Source organism: Centropristis striata, chromosome 8, assembly GCF_030273125.1.
Source record: "Centropristis striata isolate RG_2023a ecotype Rhode Island chromosome 8, C.striata_1.0, whole genome shotgun sequence".
NCBI lineage: Eukaryota > Metazoa > Chordata > Actinopteri > Perciformes > Serranidae > Centropristis > Centropristis striata.
In genome coordinates this window covers 29213032-29232284 of record NC_081524.1, presented here as the reverse complement: position 1 = coordinate 29232284, position 19253 = coordinate 29213032, and the positions used below count along the sequence as shown (strand labels likewise).

The 19253-nt window shown below is 39.2% G+C and overlaps 2 protein-coding genes across 2 annotated transcripts; one reads left to right on the top strand and one right to left on the bottom strand.

The window, feature by feature from the left end:
• Window positions 1-33: 33 nt before the first annotated feature.
• Window positions 34-4464, bottom strand: LOC131977033 (mitochondrial folate transporter/carrier-like). Its single transcript, XM_059340286.1, has 7 exons — window positions 4020-4464; window positions 3569-3719; window positions 3402-3487; window positions 1823-1977; window positions 1245-1358; window positions 899-1044; window positions 34-789 (listed from the first exon to the last, which is right to left on the bottom strand). Exons 1-7 carry the CDS (start codon window positions 4219-4221, stop codon window positions 666-668), a joined length of 978 nt encoding a protein of 325 aa, XP_059196269.1. The 5' UTR covers window positions 4222-4464; the 3' UTR covers window positions 34-665.
• Window positions 4465-5407: 943 nt separating this feature from the next.
• Window positions 5408-17906, top strand: dcaf13 (ddb1 and cul4 associated factor 13). The gene is made up of 11 exons (XM_059340279.1): window positions 5408-5611; window positions 6229-6428; window positions 6558-6665; window positions 6782-6871; window positions 6975-7130; window positions 7279-7356; window positions 8119-8201; window positions 9444-9608; window positions 12208-12343; window positions 16679-16842; window positions 17401-17906. The coding sequence occupies exons 1-11, from the start codon at window positions 5542-5544 to the stop codon at window positions 17486-17488; spliced, it is 1338 nt and encodes a 445-aa protein (XP_059196262.1). The 5' UTR covers window positions 5408-5541; the 3' UTR covers window positions 17489-17906.
• The last annotated feature ends 1347 nt before the right edge of the window (window positions 17907-19253 follow it).

The window sequence follows — 19253 nt, the reverse complement described above, 5'->3', positions numbered from 1 at the left end:
AACCACAGAGTAATACATGTAATGTATTCACATATATCAAACACAACAATGCAGATAACGCAGTTTTGATTTTATATTAAAATGTTACAAAGCAATGCAGTTACAATTTGTTGCCAGGGTAAAAAAATGAATTGTGCGATTACTGTATTGGTGTGCTTTAACAAAAAGCATCTTCAATGCTGCTGTCTGTTCACATGAAATAAATAATTAAAACTAAAACAAACTAATATCGCACACACACACAACTGGAACCCTGAGAAGATCTCCAATTTGTTGTCAATAATCATCTTTTTCAACCTTTCCTTTCTGCTGCCTAGAAAAATAGAATGTAAACATAACTACAGCATGATGAAATGTGTGTCAAACTCCTCTGATAAAATTGCTGACTTCATCACATCTACATGTACTTTGGTGTGTAGAGAATCATAATTTTCCCCACAAGTCAAAGTGTTTGTCATGCATCTGAAAATCCACCATTGATTGCTCTATTTGGCAATCACTTCATTCATTTTTAGTGCAAATGAATGCTTCTCACATCAGGACATTTACATGTACACTGCACTGAGAGTTCAGTTTCAGTCTCTCTGTGTCTCTGAATGGCACCAAAGTGTCTGTGTGAGCTCAGAGTCTTTACAGCTGTCCATGCCATGCTTTTACGTCCAATTTTAATTTTTTCCCAGAAGGTAGCGAGACACATTCTCATAAACTACAAAGGTGATGCAGCAGGCAGGAGTGACTCTAATCACATTGGGGATGATGCCTTTGTAGAAACCGATGGCGCCTTCGTTCCTGCAGAGAAAGGAAAACAAAATGACTCAAATTGGTCAATACTTAACAGCCAAATTGAGAGTGTAGGATGGCATGTTTGGCCACTTTTGTGACTGGATCATTATCATACCTCCAAGTCCGTCTGACGACATCAATAACTCCATTGTATCTATTATGCTGGTCTTGCAGGCGAGCTCGTACCACCTGATATGGGTATGTTGTGACCACAGCAAATATTTTGGATAATGCTGCCATTGTGATATATTCCAATGCACTCTGTTTGCACAGATAAACAGATGGAGAGAGAAGTGAGCACAGCAGAGTTGGAAAACTGATGAGTCACTTCTTCAAGCACTAGTTAGTCACTGTGGGATCAGGCTTATTAAATTGAAAAGTTACAAGCTTTTATGCCTGGCTTTTATTAAACACAGGGCATGGTTCCCAACAGTTTGTGGCTCACAGGGATAATGACTCACCAGCTTTGTATCGGATGGCACTTTCTTGTACTTGTTGTAGTCTCTCTTGAGCTCTTCATAGGCCATGAACTGCAGCGCTCCATGAGATGTGCCAAACAGACCAGGAACATAACCCTATGACAAGTACAGGCATTGTCAGTCACACAAATATACCCTCAGTATGCATGATCAATAAAAGCCCACTCACTTCATTGTATCTGAAGCTCCCTGCCTAGTTAAAAGACTTGCTGCCAGATTTTCAGTGAGTCATTTGGTAGAAATGATCCTGCCGGGCTAATAGAATTCACATTAAGCTTCATAACTCTGACTGTTATTACTATTTTTCATGGGTTGTACATTTTCTACTCCTGCTGCTAATACAGGCTGATGATGCCCTCTAGTGGTGATTAATGGACCAAAAACTAAACTTCATTTCTGCCTTGTTATATAAAGGGCAACTTCAGCCGTACTGTACCAGTGTTACACAAAAAGCTTATCAGTCAGTGGGTAATATAAGCATCTCATTTATTGCTACATTAAATGGAAGTACAAAGATACTTTCATGTAATAAAAAACTGTAATAAAAACTGATGTTTAACCTTGTATAATCCTGGCATTCCTTCATGGCGGTAGATCTTGACCAGAGCATCGACCATCCCCTTGTATTGTTTACTAGTCGGGTCAGTATTGTACTGGAGCACTAGCCTGGTCTTGGTCACCCAGATTGGGTTGGTTAGGGTGAGCGTCAGGATGCCTAAGTGAAGATAAGTAGGCAGTGTTAGAATGAGGCTGATGTTTTCCACATGGAGACTCTGTGAAGCACATTTAGTGGTTAGATACACACGATAGTTAGCACACAGCCAGCACAGTCAAAGCAGGGATTTTTGGCTGAAATCTAAAATCCAAGTCCTACAAGACTGGATAAAGTAATTCTCCTCAACAAAAGGGAAAAGAGGCATGATGCAAGAAAAGTTTTTGCAGTCCACAGTGACCGGAGTTCACAGAGCATCGGATGATAAACAATACATTCAGCTGTGGTTCTGTGGGTCAGAACATACCAGACACAAGACTCACAGTAGATTCACAATGGGATTTTATTTTTTGTATTTTGAATGTTAATAAATTGCTGAACTGCATGAACAAGCATCAAAATAAAGGGCTGTGATTATGGATTATGGGCCTTTCATGTTTATTTACTTTATCTGATATGTATTTTTAATTTGGTTGCATAACTAATTGTAATTTTACAAAGATTGCAATATGAACTATTCAAGGACAAAATTTGTGTCAGAACACCACTCTAAATGAAATATTGTGGTTCACAAATTGTACTCGCACTGAAGAAAAAAAAATCTCTGTTAGGTACAGATCCTCACATCCTAACATGATCATTTTAATATATTTTTCATTAAAATTAGAATACAGTCAAAAAATGGTCATAATCTTAAATATTGTGAATCATAACACAGCTGCAACTGCAATTACATTTTCCCCCAAAATTGTGCTAACCAATTCATTAATGTTTTTTCTTTAATTGGCCCCTCCGGATATAAATTCATTAATTCTCCTTAACTGCTTATCTGAACTCAGGTCAGATGACATTGGGCGTGAGGTGGGGTAAACCCTGGACAGGTCGCCAGACTTTCACAGGGCTGACACAGAGACAAACATTCACGCTGGTCTTCACACTAAGGACATGCAGCTTAGGTTTAAGAAGCAACTTCTTGGACTGTGGGAGGAAGCTGGAGGACCTGACAATTCTGAACATGCTCCGACAACCACCTCATAGCCACAGCCCAAACTGTTTACATAAGGACAGTTCAGTAATATCATGTGTATTTTAGAACATTTCTAGCATTTTGCTGGAAAATGCATGATATAGATTTGGCTGTTTTGCAGGCAAAAGTTGTTCCTACCCAGTAATAGCCATGTGCTCCTAATAAAAACAAAGGGTTGTCAGAATTTAATGTCCTGCCCCTAACTCTATTTGGTCAGCAGGAAGTGGACTCATGTAACCCTGTGGGAATGAACAGAAGGGCTTGTGTACTCATTTGTATCTGCCTCCTGCTTGCTAAGGCCAGCTCGGGGCAGTATTGACCGGATGTTCTCGTTGACCTGGTTGTTGAGTATGTAAATGTGTCAGGAGGGCAGCAGTGTTCAGGTATATGCAGGACTTACCTGCTTCAGCTGCAGACACCAGGTGCTCTGTGGCACTCAGTTCTGTCTGACGGCCCTCTTTTGTGTATCCTTTGATTGCATTGTAGCTGTAAGGGAACAAATAACATGTTATGATCATTTTAAAAGGTCATGGTGCAGATATGATCCAACAGGTATAGCTTACGTACAAAAAGAAGTAGAGACCCCAAGATGCTCCAGCACCCCAAATATTAGGTGTCACTCCTTGGTAGAGTCCTCTGAGTCCTTCCTGCTGCCAAACACTCTTCATACAGTGTAGTATGCCACTGTACTTAGGCCTTAATTCCAATCCATCGCTTACTATATTGAAAGAACATTAGAGACCAAAGTTAAGTCATGCGTTCAAGTTTAACATAACACAGCAACAACATGTAAAATGACTTAAGTTAGGACATGGCAGCATGGTGCAGTTGCATCATATCCTTGTACCACATATCAGATTTCAAGCCAGAGTCCTGCACACATGGTTACATTCAAGAAAATGAAACAACTGGTTTATGAAGATACTAACTTCCAACAAATAATTGCAAATGATTTTGAAGACATTATTACGATAGACAATCATTAATCAAGTATATAACGTATGATGTTATCCTGTACCTGCAAACCTGATTTTAACCAGATCCAGAGGGTGAAGCACCAGTGTTGACACCACTCCTCCACTCAGTCCCGCGGCCAAGTTCTCTATCTTTACATGGTTGAAGACCTGCTGGACATGTCCGACTATTGAGACAGCAGAAACGGGCTTGCTGGACACTTTGTCCGTGACGTTAACGTCACCGTGATTCGGAGGTGAACTCATGTTTACCTGTAGTTAAATAAATTAGCTCCTGTCAGCTAGCTAAGCACCTCGTAAGGTAATGCTAAAATCTTACTCTATAGAACTCAGACGACAACTCATTGACCCTGCTTTGAAGACAGTAATGACTTATTCAAACGTCTCCATCTTTATCTCGTATTAGCAACTGAGCCACGTTTTTGGCATGCTGTGGCGCTCCAAAGCAGAGGTAAGTAACACTATCTAATGTCAAGCAGCACTGCTGCTCGACCTTGCTACTATGAAGTAAATGTCAAAACTCCATTTGTAGGAGCAGTGCTTCCGGCCGTAACCTTCAATATAAAACCATTTTAGACGAACGCCAGGGTATAATCATAGACTGTGGGTATAATGGACACATTACTTTCGTTATTATTATTATTATTATTATTATTATTATTATTATCATTTAGTACAGTCCCAGCAATCCCTGTGTAATATCCCTGTAACTAAGCACCCATTGTAACTAAAAAGGATATATTTTCATAATTTAAACACACACTGCTTTTAAACGTGTAGATTAATATATGCATATTCGATATTGGTCTGGATATCATCGGGTAATCCGTAATTCATTTCTATATATATTTTTTGTTTCAAAACCAAAAACAGAAAATAACATTTTTTTTGTTTTTGGATCGAATAAGTAAAATTTCATTGTTCAATCAGCCAATTCGTTTTATGGGTTTAATAATTTCTTCTTTCATTAGCATCGAAGGCAGCATTAGCTGGCTAATAACGTAAACTAACAAACCACTGTGAACGCTAATAATTGCTAAAAAAAAAAAAAAAAAAGAAAAAAAAAGTTTATGTTTTACATTTGTCTATCTTTGTTGTACATTGTAAGAACAAAAAACAAATATGGCCAAGTATGTGTGCATTTGGCCAGTAATGCTGATTCTTAATCTGATAACGTTTAATGTGTTAACATCAATATTAATTTTACTCTGTGTACCGTATTGATGATTATATATATTTATTATAAATTACTTCATCCAGTATTTGGTAGAAACTTTAAACATATCTTATAATACCTATACATGGGAGCTCCTAACACTTACTTGACCCAAAAAGTGAAGATAGTGATTTGAAGACTAAACCGTTTATTTCCGGTCTTTCTGTGGTAAATATTGCACCTTGATAACTTGTCAGTGACGCAACCAGGAGGACTAAACATCCCACAATGCAACGCGGTCAAACGAATCTACTTCATCAACACATGGCTCATGCTTGCTAATAATTTTCTTTTTTAACTTAAACTCAACGACATTTTCAAGCGTTTGTCTATTTTAATTCTGTTTCCAAATGAAAGTTAAAGTCCTCTCGAGGAACCCGGATGATTATGTCCGGGAGACAACACTAGATATTCAGCGTGGTAAGTGTTAAACTTTACAGTCGGTTAGGCTAATCACAGCTTGCTAATGCTGATGCTAGCCAGTTTTTCCTCAACAAATACAAGCCAGATATCGTCTTTAAAATAATGCCAGTCAAAAGTGTAATTTTACGGTATAGTACACTGTGACGAAATAAACACAGTGTAATTAGTTGTGGAGAAACGGCTGTTGTATTTAAATGTGACGTTACATGGGATGGATTTCAAATATGTGCATGTTTTTAACTGCCTCAATATTAGCGCATATTTAACGCCACTAAATGAGATTTGTAGGTCACGTGGGAAATATATAACGAAAAAAAAGAAATATGCGTGCAAGTTGTTATAAAAGATTGTCACTGTTGACTACATACTTACGCAATTTTAACAGATGAGCTGTGAAACAATGCTAAACATAAATACCACTATATAATCATAAGCCACATAGAGAGTTGTGTGCAATACAATGTACTGTATGTATTTTTACTCCAGGTGGCTATAATGCTGCCACTGCTGTGAATTGCTCACATGAAAAACAAAAAACAAAACAAGAATAGCATTGCATATGCAAGTGAAATGCCATTAAAGCTTATAAAGGAGTGACTACTATCTGTTTTTAGTCCCTAGAAACTATGACCCAACACTCCATCCGTTTGAGGTGAGCAGAGAGTACACCCGGGCTCTGAATGCCACTAAGCTTGAGCGAGTGTTCGCCAAGCCTTTCCTTGCCTCTCTGGATGGACACAGAGATGGGGTGAACTGCATGGCCAAGCACACCAAGAGCCTCTCCACCCTGCTCTCTGGCTCCTGCGATGGGGAGGTAACTAACTGCCAAAAGTCTAAACCCATCACCTCAGCTTGTAACATCATATGTTACACTTGTGAAATTTAATGCACAATGTTATATATGTTCTGCACTTTTTCTTGACATTTTTTATTTGATCCACAGGTGAAATTGTGGAATCTGACTAAACGTGAATGTGTCCGCACACTTCAAGCACATGAAGGTTTTGTTCGTGGAATGGTAGTCCGCCATTGTGGAACATCCTTCTTTACGGTGACTGCTTCATATAAAACCTCTTAGAATATGACATTTTCCTTATTATTAATCTTTTCATTAGCTGCTCTCTAATACAGCTTCTGTTTTCTATATCTGCATGCTGACTGTAACAGGTTGGTGATGACAAAACAATAAAGCAATGGAAAATGGAGGCGCCAGGTTATGGAGAAGAAGAGGAGCCACTCAATACTATTCTGGGCAAGGTGCGAGCAGGGCATTTGCTACTTGTGGTGACATCAATTTAATGGAAAATCCCTGCTCTTTAGGTGATCATGACATTGATAATGACATTTTTGTCACTTGCAGACAGTCTTCACTGGATTAGACCATCACCAGAAAGACGCTGTGTTTGCAACATGTGGCCAGCAGGTGGACATCTGGGACGAGCAGAGGAGCAGCCCCATCCGCTCTTTCACTTGGGGTGTTGACAGCTTCAGCGCAGTCCGCTTTAACCCTGTGGAGGTAAGATAGCATGTGTTCACCAGACAGGAGAAGAAAACTTAACAATCTGTCCATGTCCAAACTCACATCATAGAGATTATTGTGGGACTTATTTAGATCTGCCACCCTGCTGACATCTTTAATGTTGACGTTTTATGTCTTTCCACAGACTGAACTTCTTGCAAGTTGTGCCTCTGACAGAAGTATAGTGCTCTATGACATGAGAGAATCAGCACCACTTAAAAAGGTAGGGTCTGCCATTCAGTTGCTGTGCGGGTTGAGCATCATTTGTTTCCAATTCTGCTTATAGACTCTGGTTCTTATCAGTTCTGGGTTTCAATTCCTTTAAGGCGGAAAAAACAGCTCAGATGCGTATTTCAAAGAAAATGTATTTTTAAAACATTTTACACAATTCATAGTTATTCATATTCACAATTCACTCCATACAGTGTATGTTATGTGTCATTTATACAGTTTAATTTGATTTAATTGTACATACTTTTGCACAGTACTGTAACACTGAAACCAAATGACAGGGTCCAACATACAATGGGCCAGTGAATAATATTATCTCGTTGCCCAATCAGGCCAATGCTCCAAAAAGTAAAAAAATAAATAAAATAAAATAATTTAAATAATAATCCTTTCTGAAACTAAGCTCAGCTCTAGCTGCTGTATCTGTCTCACAGTCTGGGAGATGAGAGGAGAATGAGCTTCACCAAGACAGACACAGTTCTGCTTGTTTACCTTGTGAAATGGCAGTCAATAAAAAAAAAAAAAACAATTGGAAATGAAAAAGAACATTAATTGAGTCTTGTAGAAAAAAATACAACTGGGAATGAGAATGATGAGAGGAAAATAACATTTTAACACAATCCTCACGATTCCTTTGACATCAGACTTTTGTAATAATTTCTCAGTGCTCAACCCTAGTTGCTGCAGAAAAGCACCTTTCCCATTTCTTCACAGTGACATGATTGGATATCCACTGTTACATTTTCATCTATAGGTTATCATGACGATGAGGAGCAACACAGTATGCTGGAACCCTATGGAGGCCTATTACTTCACATGTGCAAATGAGGACTACAAGTGAGTTGAGGATGTTGTGATTCACATGTCTTTATGTTGTCACTAAATGAGGTTTTGTGTTTACATGTTCAAGAGTTGGTACACAGAGGCAATCTTACATGTGAGGTGGACGTGGTGATCTCCGAGGTGGAGGCAGGAACATGTGCTTTTTGGTGCCTGAGCTCTGGGATTAGCAACAAGGTGTCGCTGTGGCTGTAAATGCAGCCGTACAGAAGCCCGCACCATGGCAGAAGTGTCCCTAAACACACTCCTTCTAAACTCTACCGTTGTCTCTGTCCTCCTGTGCCAACTAAGCAGCCTTTGCGTCATGCATACCAAAATCATTTTTACGCATCAGTTTATAAGCCACACACCCAATTAATCATCATATACGGGATCAAATGTGCACCACACCTGACTTATTGTGAAAGGATTTCCCACACACGTTTTTGCTCCGGAGAGAGGGATCTGTGGGTCATGGATTGCTGTGCCCCTGCAGCGTTAACATCTGCATTTTAAATCAAAGGCAAAACAGTTGGCGATCGGGACTTTGACACAGTGATTAAAACAGGTTATCTGTGTATAAATTTGTTTCACTAGGTTTACATTGCGATCCATATTAATCAGAATCTGAAATACCTTATTCATCCCCGAAGGGAAATTCGGCATAGATGTATATGAAAATAGTTGAAATAGCAAAAATATAAAGACTGAAGAAAATATACAATCTTAAAAAACATACAGACTTTACCATACTATTATTGCACAAGTAAGCAGCAGTAAGCAGGTGAAATATAAAATATAATAATGGATAATAAAAATGATCTCTCCCCCCATATTTAGAAGGGGTTATTGAGGGTGGAAAACATCATTTTCCTCCATTTTCCCAGAGCTATAAACTGTAAACACACTGCCAGTTGTGTGTAGGTTGAGTTTAGATGTGAAACACATTTTAAATGGAGCATAAAAGACAGTACCGGTAGTTTCCTGCAGACAAAAGTTTGCGGTGCCACCGCACATTCTCACGGCAAGTTCACTTTTCATACATGTGGTGTGTGTGGGGAAAAACGGCGTACGCAATATTTTTGTGCGTATGCAGCGTTGATACATGAGGCCCCTGGTCTGTAGCAGCGGTACACTTTTAAAAACAGATGGGTGAATAAATAATGCATGGTCCCATTATTATTTTACTGATGTGCTTTCCACTAAAACACAGTTTTACTAACAGGGATCATTTTGTGTTGTTTTGTTTTTTGTCTTCAGCCTCTATACATATGACATGAGGTCCCTGGACCAACCAGTCACAGTGCACATGGACCACGTCTCTGCAGTGCTGGATGCTGACTATTCTCCAACTGGGAAGGAGTTTGTATCTGCCAGTTTTGACAAAACAATCCGCATCTTCCCCAAAGACGGTGGTTACAGCAGGTGAGTTTACCTAAAACGGCAGTTGTCATTGCCTTTTTATGTTTACTGGGATTGTATTACTGGTCCATAATTAATTACGGTTTCTGCTTTTTTGGATGAGCCAACACAGCACAAGCAGTCAAAGCATTACTTGTAGTTGATAGTCGTTTAGTTTTTGTGGGCTGTGATGTTCATTATATTTACTTTATAGGTATTTATAATGAAAGCGTGTTGATTTAATTTATTGATGAATAAAATGTGCTGTGCAGGACATTCAGAACATAGTTATGGTTCAGTGTCTGAACAGAGATTTCCTCTGCATGGCTGTGGGTCTCATCCCCAGCTCATCACATAGGGATGCTTATGGACACCCCTTGCCATTACTTTTTAGCACACTGGGTACTTGCATGCACTAACATGCACATGTCTCAGGACTGGCTACAACAACAAAGAACAAAGAAGCTCAGATTACAACACACACAGAAGGAGCGGGACTTCTGCTTAGGACCACATTACACCACTTTATCTACATTACATAGAAAATGGATAGTTTACTGCTTTGTTAAATCTCAATTTCAGCCACAAAAAACATTGTTTGGTTACTATATGATGTAATGGTACATGCAGTGTAGTTTGTATTTTTGTCACCATCAAGAACAAATAACCAGTTGTGTACAGTAAGAGGGGCCATGTAGCTGGACAATGATATAGAATGGGCAGGTTGCAATGCTACGTAACAGAAGTGTTTAGATTGGTTTTTCATTTGCTGTGCAATTTGGGCAGTACGGATGGTCACACAGTTCCAGCATGAACAGTTGAAAACACTTGGGGCTCGACTGAACTATAACTTAACTATATGGTACTTTTCATTCAGTATAGAACCTTTTTCCAGCACACATTTTAACACATTTTATCATTGATAGAGCACAGGTGTTTCTCTAACTTTAATGATGGGCCCAATTAATCATGCATTTAATTAAGATTAGCCACTTCCATGGCCCTGCTATTTTGCATGTGAAATGGCTTACTAGTTTTTTTCTCCGGACTCAATAATTGTTGTTTACATGCGTGTTTGTGTACATAACAACAACATTTTCGCCAGTAGCGCCGATTCTGTCCCTCTCCTGTCCCTCTCCTGTCAGTCAACTGCTCTCTGTGGGAGGCGGGGCTTACATACACACGTCATGCACACACAGTGCGGACACTAGCCAGCTGAAGCATAGTGAGTGTGTTGCTCAAAACTGGGTTTCCCGATGGCTGCACAATTCCAGAAAGTTCGGCGGAATAAATGGAATTGGGGCCAAAGCCGGTGTGTTGTCGGAACCATTCGGATTTCGACGAATGAGCGAGGAGAACCCAGTTACGTCTACCAGCCTGTATGAGAACAGTGGCAACGCAAACTGGCAATACAACGAACCTGAGAGTACTTCTAAAACATGACCATCTCACCCAGTTTACACAGCCGGGAACAAAAACCTTAGTTGGACATGGTTCTGCATTTGCTCTCACCATAATCACCCGCTGGCTCTTTCTTGCTCGTCCACTCACTCCACACACATTCACTACACTACACTACAATACGCCACTCTTATAGTGGACGCGTTATAACGCAGACTTTTTGTGCTTTTTTAGTAATACTGCAGGTGTTTGACAGGCAGAGGGTATTGCCAAAAAATCTCCCAAACAGCTGTTTATATATTATTTATAATAATATAATATTTATCTCAGTACATTTTTTTTAACAGCCTGAGTCTATTTTATTTGTTTTGATTGTATTTTATTTATTTATGTTTTATATATCTACGATTTTTTTCAATTGCAATGTTTTAAATGTCATTGCTGTGGAAAAGGATGTACTTGGATTATTATGCTCTTATATCAGTGGCATAAAATGGTCCTAAAACAACATCAACTAAACTATAATTTATTGTGATAGTTTCTGTGAAAATATATTGTCCTAAAAAAATCTTATTGGACAGGCCTAGCTATAACATGTCAAAACATCTGCAGTGAAAAGTTCATTATGACTTTTGACTTGGACTGAGGAAGTGACGTTATAAAGCCACAAGGTTGATGGATAGGTCAGGAAAACTTCAACTTTTCCTATTGACAGTTGGCATTGGTGTCCTTTGAACTGTCATTATGTTTATCTTGGTAATATTGTGACAATCTCATAGGGTTCACTATTTGTGCTTTTACAAAATATTTACACAATAAGGTTTTTGATTAATAATCAGTAATGTGGCTATAACGACAAAGTGAGTAAAAGCAAATAATAGAATACAGTCTCGTAAGTTCAGACAAGTACATTTAATTACATTTTGTTTTTACTGTAATGCAGCCTTTAAAACCAAGAAAAGGCCTCCCTTATGCAATATTACAATATCCAAAATCTAAGATGAAATCTAGTCTTGTATCACAATATCCTTGTCCTACATTATGAGCCACAATTTAAAACCGTATTCTTAAAGATGAGTGTTATAGCACCATAGTATTCCTGATCCGTGTGGGTGTTTGTAATCCTGTGATTGTAACGTTGAATGTGTAAGTGCATGTTGTTGTTATTGTTTTTCTATCAGCCGATGAAAGCATTGTGTATTTTGTCTTTTCATGAATTTAGGGAAGTGTACCACACCAAACGCATGCAGCATGTCATCTGCATAAAGTGGTCGTCAGACAGCAAGTACATCCTGAGTGGTTCTGATGAAATGAACATCCGACTGTGGAAAGCCAACGCAGCGGAGAAACTAGGAGTGGTGAGTCGCCTTGTCTTCTCTTTATCTGTCTTGCTTTCATTTAGATTTTTAGCTCTCATCGATTTCATAATTAAGGCAACTTGCTGCTGATTTGCTGCTCCTTGGTGAGCCGAAGATTAAGAGGTGATCTGTGCACCATTCAACATCTGTATTTTCCGTAGCTGTCAGACTCGCTGCATGCTGTATCTCCCTCCAGTGTTTTACCTGATGTTGTTTTATGAGGTAGCTGCATTCTTCGACACAGCCGTGGCCCCGGGCCCACCTCAGCAGAGTAAGAGTGGGTGACTATGCCAGGAGCAACAGCACTACTGTTGCCAAATGCCCTGATGGATGCTGACTTAGGATAGAATCACTCTCAATAAGTACAATTGGCACAGTGGCTCTTGTGGCAGGTGGACGTCCAAAAAAACTCAAAAGCTTGTGCATTCGTTTGACAAATCACCAACAACAGATTCAGCTAAAAGACAGTTTTTTCTAGACAAATTTCCACTGACTTTTAATATCTTGTTTGGTGAGTACCACATGTATTGTATTCAGATAATATAGGCTTTTTTAGCAGAAATGATGGCCCTAATGTTATGTTATAATCAACTGTCAAATAAAGCCCCTGTAAAAATGCTGGGAAGTGTTCCAATGCCCCAAATCCCAGTTATGGCTGAATAATAAAGATCAATGCCATTTCATGTGCCATCTCCAACAGCCATCTTTCATTCCTAATCGGATTCACTCTTGCTTATTCTCTTAATGCAGCTTCAGAGTGGAAAATTGGCCCGCTTTTGGCACTTGTTTTACTGTCACTGTGTAACAGAAGATTTATTCGCAAGCTTTGCACTTAAAGAGATCAGACAAGGGCTGCTCCTATCAGCAGTTTAAATCGGCCAATCACTTAAAGCGGGCCACTCTGAACATAATGAAGCATTAACAATCAAGTTGTACTGAAGGGGTCTTTAATTATCAAGAAATGCTGAATAGAGGATTTGTCTGTGTCAGGATCCAGTTTCGCTATCAGCTGCTGCACATCACTGTTCTTTCACTCATAACTTTGTACGCAGTGACCTTTTGACTCCAGTGTAAATTATACCCCAAGAGCTAAAACATGTTGAAGCTCCTTTTTATTTTTAATAGGGTAAAATTTATTTCCTTTACTTGATGAACCTGAAATATTTTAAAAAGTTTGGATCGATTAACGGTGATGTGCTGTGTTACTGTTGGATTTGTCTGCTCCATTGATCAAATGAAGATGTGCCACTCTGATCTATATTAAGGCATTTACAGTCTGACGAATGAGTCACAATTCAAGGATGCGTGGGTTATTTTTAGTTTGGTCTTATTTTTAGATTTGTCCATTGTTTCTATTAGTTCTGATACTTGTAAAACTGATTGCAGGGGAACATATTGACATTACCAAAAAGTGGTCAGAGACCTCTATACACAAGCTATGTAGTGAAAGCAGCACAGCAACAACTACTTAAATTTTCCATCAGTGTGTACGCTTTAAGTGTTGAGCCACAGTACTGCTGTTTGCTCACCCGTGTCAGAACCCAATACTCAGTCAGTGTAGTTACACATGTAAAACAGAAGAAAACGGCCTTGAAGCCTAAAAAAACACTTGCGTGCAAGTGAAACTCGAGCCATTATGTAGCCTTTGTAGACAGCTGTATTGATTGAAAACACAAGTGTATCCTTTCCTCAGGCACATGTGAGCCGGGCAAGTGGTGTGGCTGAAATGTCTTCTGTGTGGATGCAAGACACACAAGCAGTCAAAGCATTAGTCCTGTAATGTCATCAGGTACATTAAAGGAAGTTTAAGAAAAGTCCAACTATAAGCGGTAGAACCAGAGATGGTTGGGGTGTCATTCTTGTGCAGCTCCACCCCTTCAGATTTTTTTTCCATTTTCAGACTTGTATCTTTAAGACCCAACCAAAGTTGTCTTATTGATGTGCAAAATCAGTGGAGTTTTAGGTTTAAAACAACTTGTTGTAACCTGTGGTTCAGTTTCTTTTCACATAGAGAAAATCCAAGCAAACCAAAATGCCTTCACTCTGCTATTTGGTCAGATGTATCTGGGATGGGATCAAGAAAGTAAATGCAGGAAGGTTTATTTCATAGTGTGCGGGTTTAATATAATAATCCAACTATGGATCAAGATTGAAACATATTTTAGTGTACTGTTTAGCTGTAGTTTGGGACCAGGCAGCCTGTTTTTCCTGCTTTAAGATGACTAAGCATGGCCACAACTTTCATCGCTTTTTCACATTTCGTTGGTCTGATAAGCTGAGGGTCGTCTTTAATTACTGGTTTGTACATCATCCAGAGGTGTTTCCCCCCCCTAGGAAAATCGAGATTGAATTGAGAGGATCCAGACTAATGCTGTTCCAGCTAGCTGCTACTATAACACAAGCTTAGTACCTGTTTTTGTGCCCTGCAACATCAAAGAATGTAAAGCATAACTGGCTAACGGAGCCATTTACTTTTAACCATGTGATTAACTGATAGAACTTCAGCCTCTGCCAAGTCTCATTCATCCTCTTGTGATATCATATCCATGTTGTCGAGATCATACAAACTGTGTTTAGCAAGCTAACCATGTGTGTATCCAGGGAATTAAGTTTGATCCAACAGGATCAGCACATAACCGCTCGTCTCCAACAAATTGAATCTGAGACAAATCATTGCTTTCAATTAGAATAAAAGCCTTCGAGGAGGGCAGCCTGAGCCAAGATGAGTCCGAGTAGCTGCTGGTTTTTATGAGAGAGACAGAGGGGGAGGGATGTTGTTGAGCTGGTGTCTTCACTTTTTTACAGACATTGATTCCGTTTTGAATGAGCACGTTGTCGAGTGGAAGTTACTGCTTACTCCACTGGCCAACATTTTATGATGTAAGACAGCCTACCGTAACTGTTGGTAATTAACAAAACGCCACCTGAGCTGAATGCAAAAGACATCTTGTGGTCAGCAGCGAATGCCCCGTTCATAATTGTCTACTGGGAAAACTCATCATTACTGGAATCAAGGCATTTAGGAAAACACATCCGATTACACTTGTGTCACCAGCAGAAGCCATGAAGAGATGGTCGTCACTAGAGATCAACAGTACTGGTTCAGCACGTATTCAAGTGCCTGAAAATGAGACCTATATTTACTTGAGATGGACTGTTGTCCCTTAGAAGCGACATTTGGGGAAATAAGCTTGTTGGCTATCTTTTATAGCTAGATGAGAAGATTGACACCACTCTCCCCACATGACTGCTGTCCAAAGATCTCTTCAAAACTGTAGGTAGACTGTTTTAATATTATTGAAGTAGTATTTTCACATGTTGTGGCTATAACTAGTCTTGGCTGCGACTGCTGAGCTATAAAACTGAACTTTACTGCACAGCAGACAGACCAGATTTTCAGCATGTTCCAGCCATCTGCAGCTCTAAATTTAACCTTTTTTCTTCTTTTTATTGAAATAGAAAATTATATAAAATTGCACAAAGTAATGCCACCTTTCTTTCTATTTGTCATCATTGTTATGATGTTTGAATAAACTTGTCGCTTGGCAAACCCGATCAGAGGTTCCAGGCTTAACTTCAGTATGAGCACCACTCAATCTGGGCAGGGTGAGCAATGAAAACATGTAGTGCGAGTTCACACAATATACAAGATCTATAAAAAGCAGTGTCTTTCCATCTTACAGCTCAAGTACATGTTGTATCTTGTTGGTTAAACCTAACTGAAATGGAGGGAATCTGTCTGAATGTGTATCCTTGATCGTGTTGATCTGATAGCAATATATCTACAAAGTGTGAAGTCTGAGGACCCATCTATTAGATCTATTAGACATGTTTATTTGTGTGTGTATGTGTATGTATATGTGTATAGATGTGTGTGTGTGTGTGTGTGTATATGTATATATATATATATATATATATATATATATTTCGATGACAATGGTCAGCAGTCATGTTTAAGTCATGGCCTCATTACTCGAGCAAGTAGTTGACAAAATAATGTCACGACAAGGTCTGTTTGGTTGCTGTTCTTGAGCCTTAAATCACATCACATGATCTACATCAGTCGATAGCTTTCACAGTTGTCATGGGATTGGTCGAAAATCAACATCAACAATAAGTCTTTAACATGCTCAGAAAAAGTACAGGAACTTTTACAATTATGTGCATGCGACATGGATAATCATCTGTCGTGTGCTATATTTGTAAAAGAGCAATTCCAGATAATGTATGGAGTCCTTAAGAGAAAATGTCTTCAGTTCAGCTTAAAGAACAAGGTGCCGTCTTGTCTAAAACAACATTTGATCTGACCGACACATCCTCCCTTGTCTCCTGCAGCTGGCCCCCAGAGAGAGGCAGGCAATCAACTACAGCCAGAAGTTGAAGGAGAAGTTCCAGCACCACCCGCAGATCAGACGCATCTCTCGTCACAGACATCTACCCAAGAACATCTACCACCAGACCAGGGAGCTGAGGATTATGAAAGAGGCTCGCCGAAGGAAGTATGTGTTCATTATTTTCTGTTCCTTTTGGAATATGAATGGAGCTAGCTAATGTATCCATAGGAATGGCATGACACCCCCTCTGTGTCTGCATAGAGGTGATGGTGACTTGGGCTGCTGCCAGGGTAGATCTGACCTATACAGTCACAGCAGCCTAATGGAAAATCTCAGTGATGTGACTGTCCCCTATGACATGATCTCCATAGCCCTTACATACTCATTTACAGCCTGTATGCTGGATTGATTGTCCCAGTTTGCCCTGCCGTCCAGTGATTCATAGCTCAGTCTGAGGCTTGTTTTTCTAATTACTGGCGGTATTGTGACACGTCAGACATGTGTTTGGACAGTGAGTGATTTACTATCTATGCTTTATGCATCATTTTCAGGGTACATTAGTGTTGTTGCTGACGTAGGTGTTAGGTCAATAGTCTCATTCGGTCTCTTCCTCCCTCCTCCTTTCTGTTTGCTCCACTCTCTCTCTCTCCATCGCCATCACTTCCTGAATATTCTCACCAACAGATTGAGTTGTTCACGGCTCTTCCTCTGTTTGTTTTTCAGGGAGAGCAATGTCCGCAAGCACAGCAAGCCAGGAAGTGTTCCTGTGGTCTCCGAGAAGGAGAAGCACATTGTGACAGTGGTCAAATAGGCAGAGTTGGAGAAGACGACGGAAGATCGAAAGAGCCGCCATCAAGAGATGAGGTGGAGCCCAAGATCACACTCGCATGGGACATACGCAGACTGATCTCACCTAAGATTGGGGGGAAAAGTTTGAATTTGTCAGTTGTGCAAGGACACGTGACCAGTTCTGCATCATTTGAAGTACAAGGACACAGACTGTAAATACATTTTGTAAAATGTAGAGCATTCTCTTTCTGCCACTAAAGCAAAGATCTGCTGTTCTTTTCAATAAGCAGTTGTTGGAGGATTCCTTTTCCCAATAGTTCTGTATTCGACTGACTAATCCCACATTTTGCTTTTAGCAAGTTTGTATTTTTTATTTCAGGATCAACATCAATGTAAGAAATTAAGACCAGCATAATAAAGTTTCAAAAAAATACCAGAGATTCCATAAAGGTTTCAGTATGCTTTAATTGACATGCCGTTTAGCAACTTCTCCAAGCAAAAGTGTTTTGTTACAACTGGCCACACTCCATGGACTGTCAAAGTTTGCTGTCGTCACTTCGTCCCGGATGAATCCATGATCCTCCTCCAAGAAGTCTGTCTCTGTAGTTTCACCTTGATAAGTAATACAAATTTGGGCTAATGATTTACACTGGGTTCGTTAACAGTCTTGAAAGTTTGTAAAATGCTTCATTTTAACTTAAGTTTTCAAGCTTAGAAATATGCTTTAATTTGAATATATTCCCTTTAAATTCTTAATTTTCAAACTTCATCTGGTGTTTCATTGATACAATCACTCAAGCAACTGAAAAATATTTTGATATTTCAAATGAAACGATTCCATCACATTTATTTGTTGTGTTCTGCAAATGTACAATATAAGCAGCTGTTTAATTTATAGTAACAATTTAGATGTGAGACTTGGAGCATCTGGAAATGCTTGGTTTACATACCTTGAAAGTGTTTAAAGTGCTTGGACTTTAAAAGATGTACAAATCATGTATGGAGTGGGACAGTCTCTCCATGATGCAGCCTCCCTGAGAGTTAACTTCAAACCCTTACTTTCTTTCTACAATACACCTGGGCAATCACTCCATAAATGGCAGTGATCTCCAGATGTTTCAGTAAGGTCCAAAGATTGATTGATTTAACTTTTAATTTTTAATTTTAACTTTTTATTTAAAGCATACAGACACCGTAAGTAAACTTGGAAAGTGTTTTATCCATGCAGGGATAGTTCCCACCCTTTTTTTCTTAATATGGTGATTTAAAGTAAACTTTTTAGCTGTTTTACTGGATATTAAATCCTGACATTTCTAAAATAACCAACCTGAAGAAGAGTAAGGGCAGATGTTTACTTATTTGCAAAACTTCAATTTTGTTTCCCCTCAGTTTTGGAACATCTTATTTCCTACAGGCTAGGTAACATTCTTCCACTCAAAAACTATATATATGAGGCAGATACTATTTAACAGTAAAGTCTGTTTAAAAGAAAATAAATCTTCCAAACTAAGTTATTTTGCTCTAATCCGCATCTTAATAATTCAGAATTCAAACTCAAGTTCCCTTCTGTTTGACTTGTTTCAGCAGGTCAGAGCTATGGTTCTAATTCATTTACAGCCCTAATGAGGTAGAGGCTCTATCCCCCTAATGCGGTCCTGTAAATCCTATCAACACTGCAGCCTGAGAGAGGGAGCTGTCTTTGGGAATGGGTCAGGGATCATGAATTGGGACTTTCAGTCAGGGGTCAGATATGAGAAGAACAATATTGTTAAAGACACCTGAGTGGA

Bases quoted from the DNA above. Each gene is read 5' to 3' on its own strand.
- LOC131977033 (XM_059340286.1), bottom strand. From the start codon at position 4,221: ATGAGTTCACCTCCGAATCACGGTGACGTTAACGTCACGGACAAAGTG. The intron at 3,488-3,568 runs GTACGTAAGCTA...GTTCCCTTACAG, and splicing joins TGGGGTCTCTACTTCTTTTT to CTACAATGCAATCAAAGGAT. The intron at 1,359-1,822 runs GTTAAACATCAG...TACTTGTCATAG, and splicing joins GAATGCCAGGATTATACAAG to GGTTATGTTCCTGGTCTGTT.
- dcaf13 (XM_059340279.1), top strand. From the start codon at position 5,542: ATGAAAGTTAAAGTCCTCTCGAGGAACCCGGATGATTATGTCCGGGAG. The intron at 7,131-7,278 runs GTAAGATAGCAT...GTCTTTCCACAG, and splicing joins TCCGCTTTAACCCTGTGGAG to ACTGAACTTCTTGCAAGTTG. The intron at 16,843-17,400 runs GTATGTGTTCAT...TTTGTTTTTCAG, and splicing joins AAAGAGGCTCGCCGAAGGAA to GGAGAGCAATGTCCGCAAGC.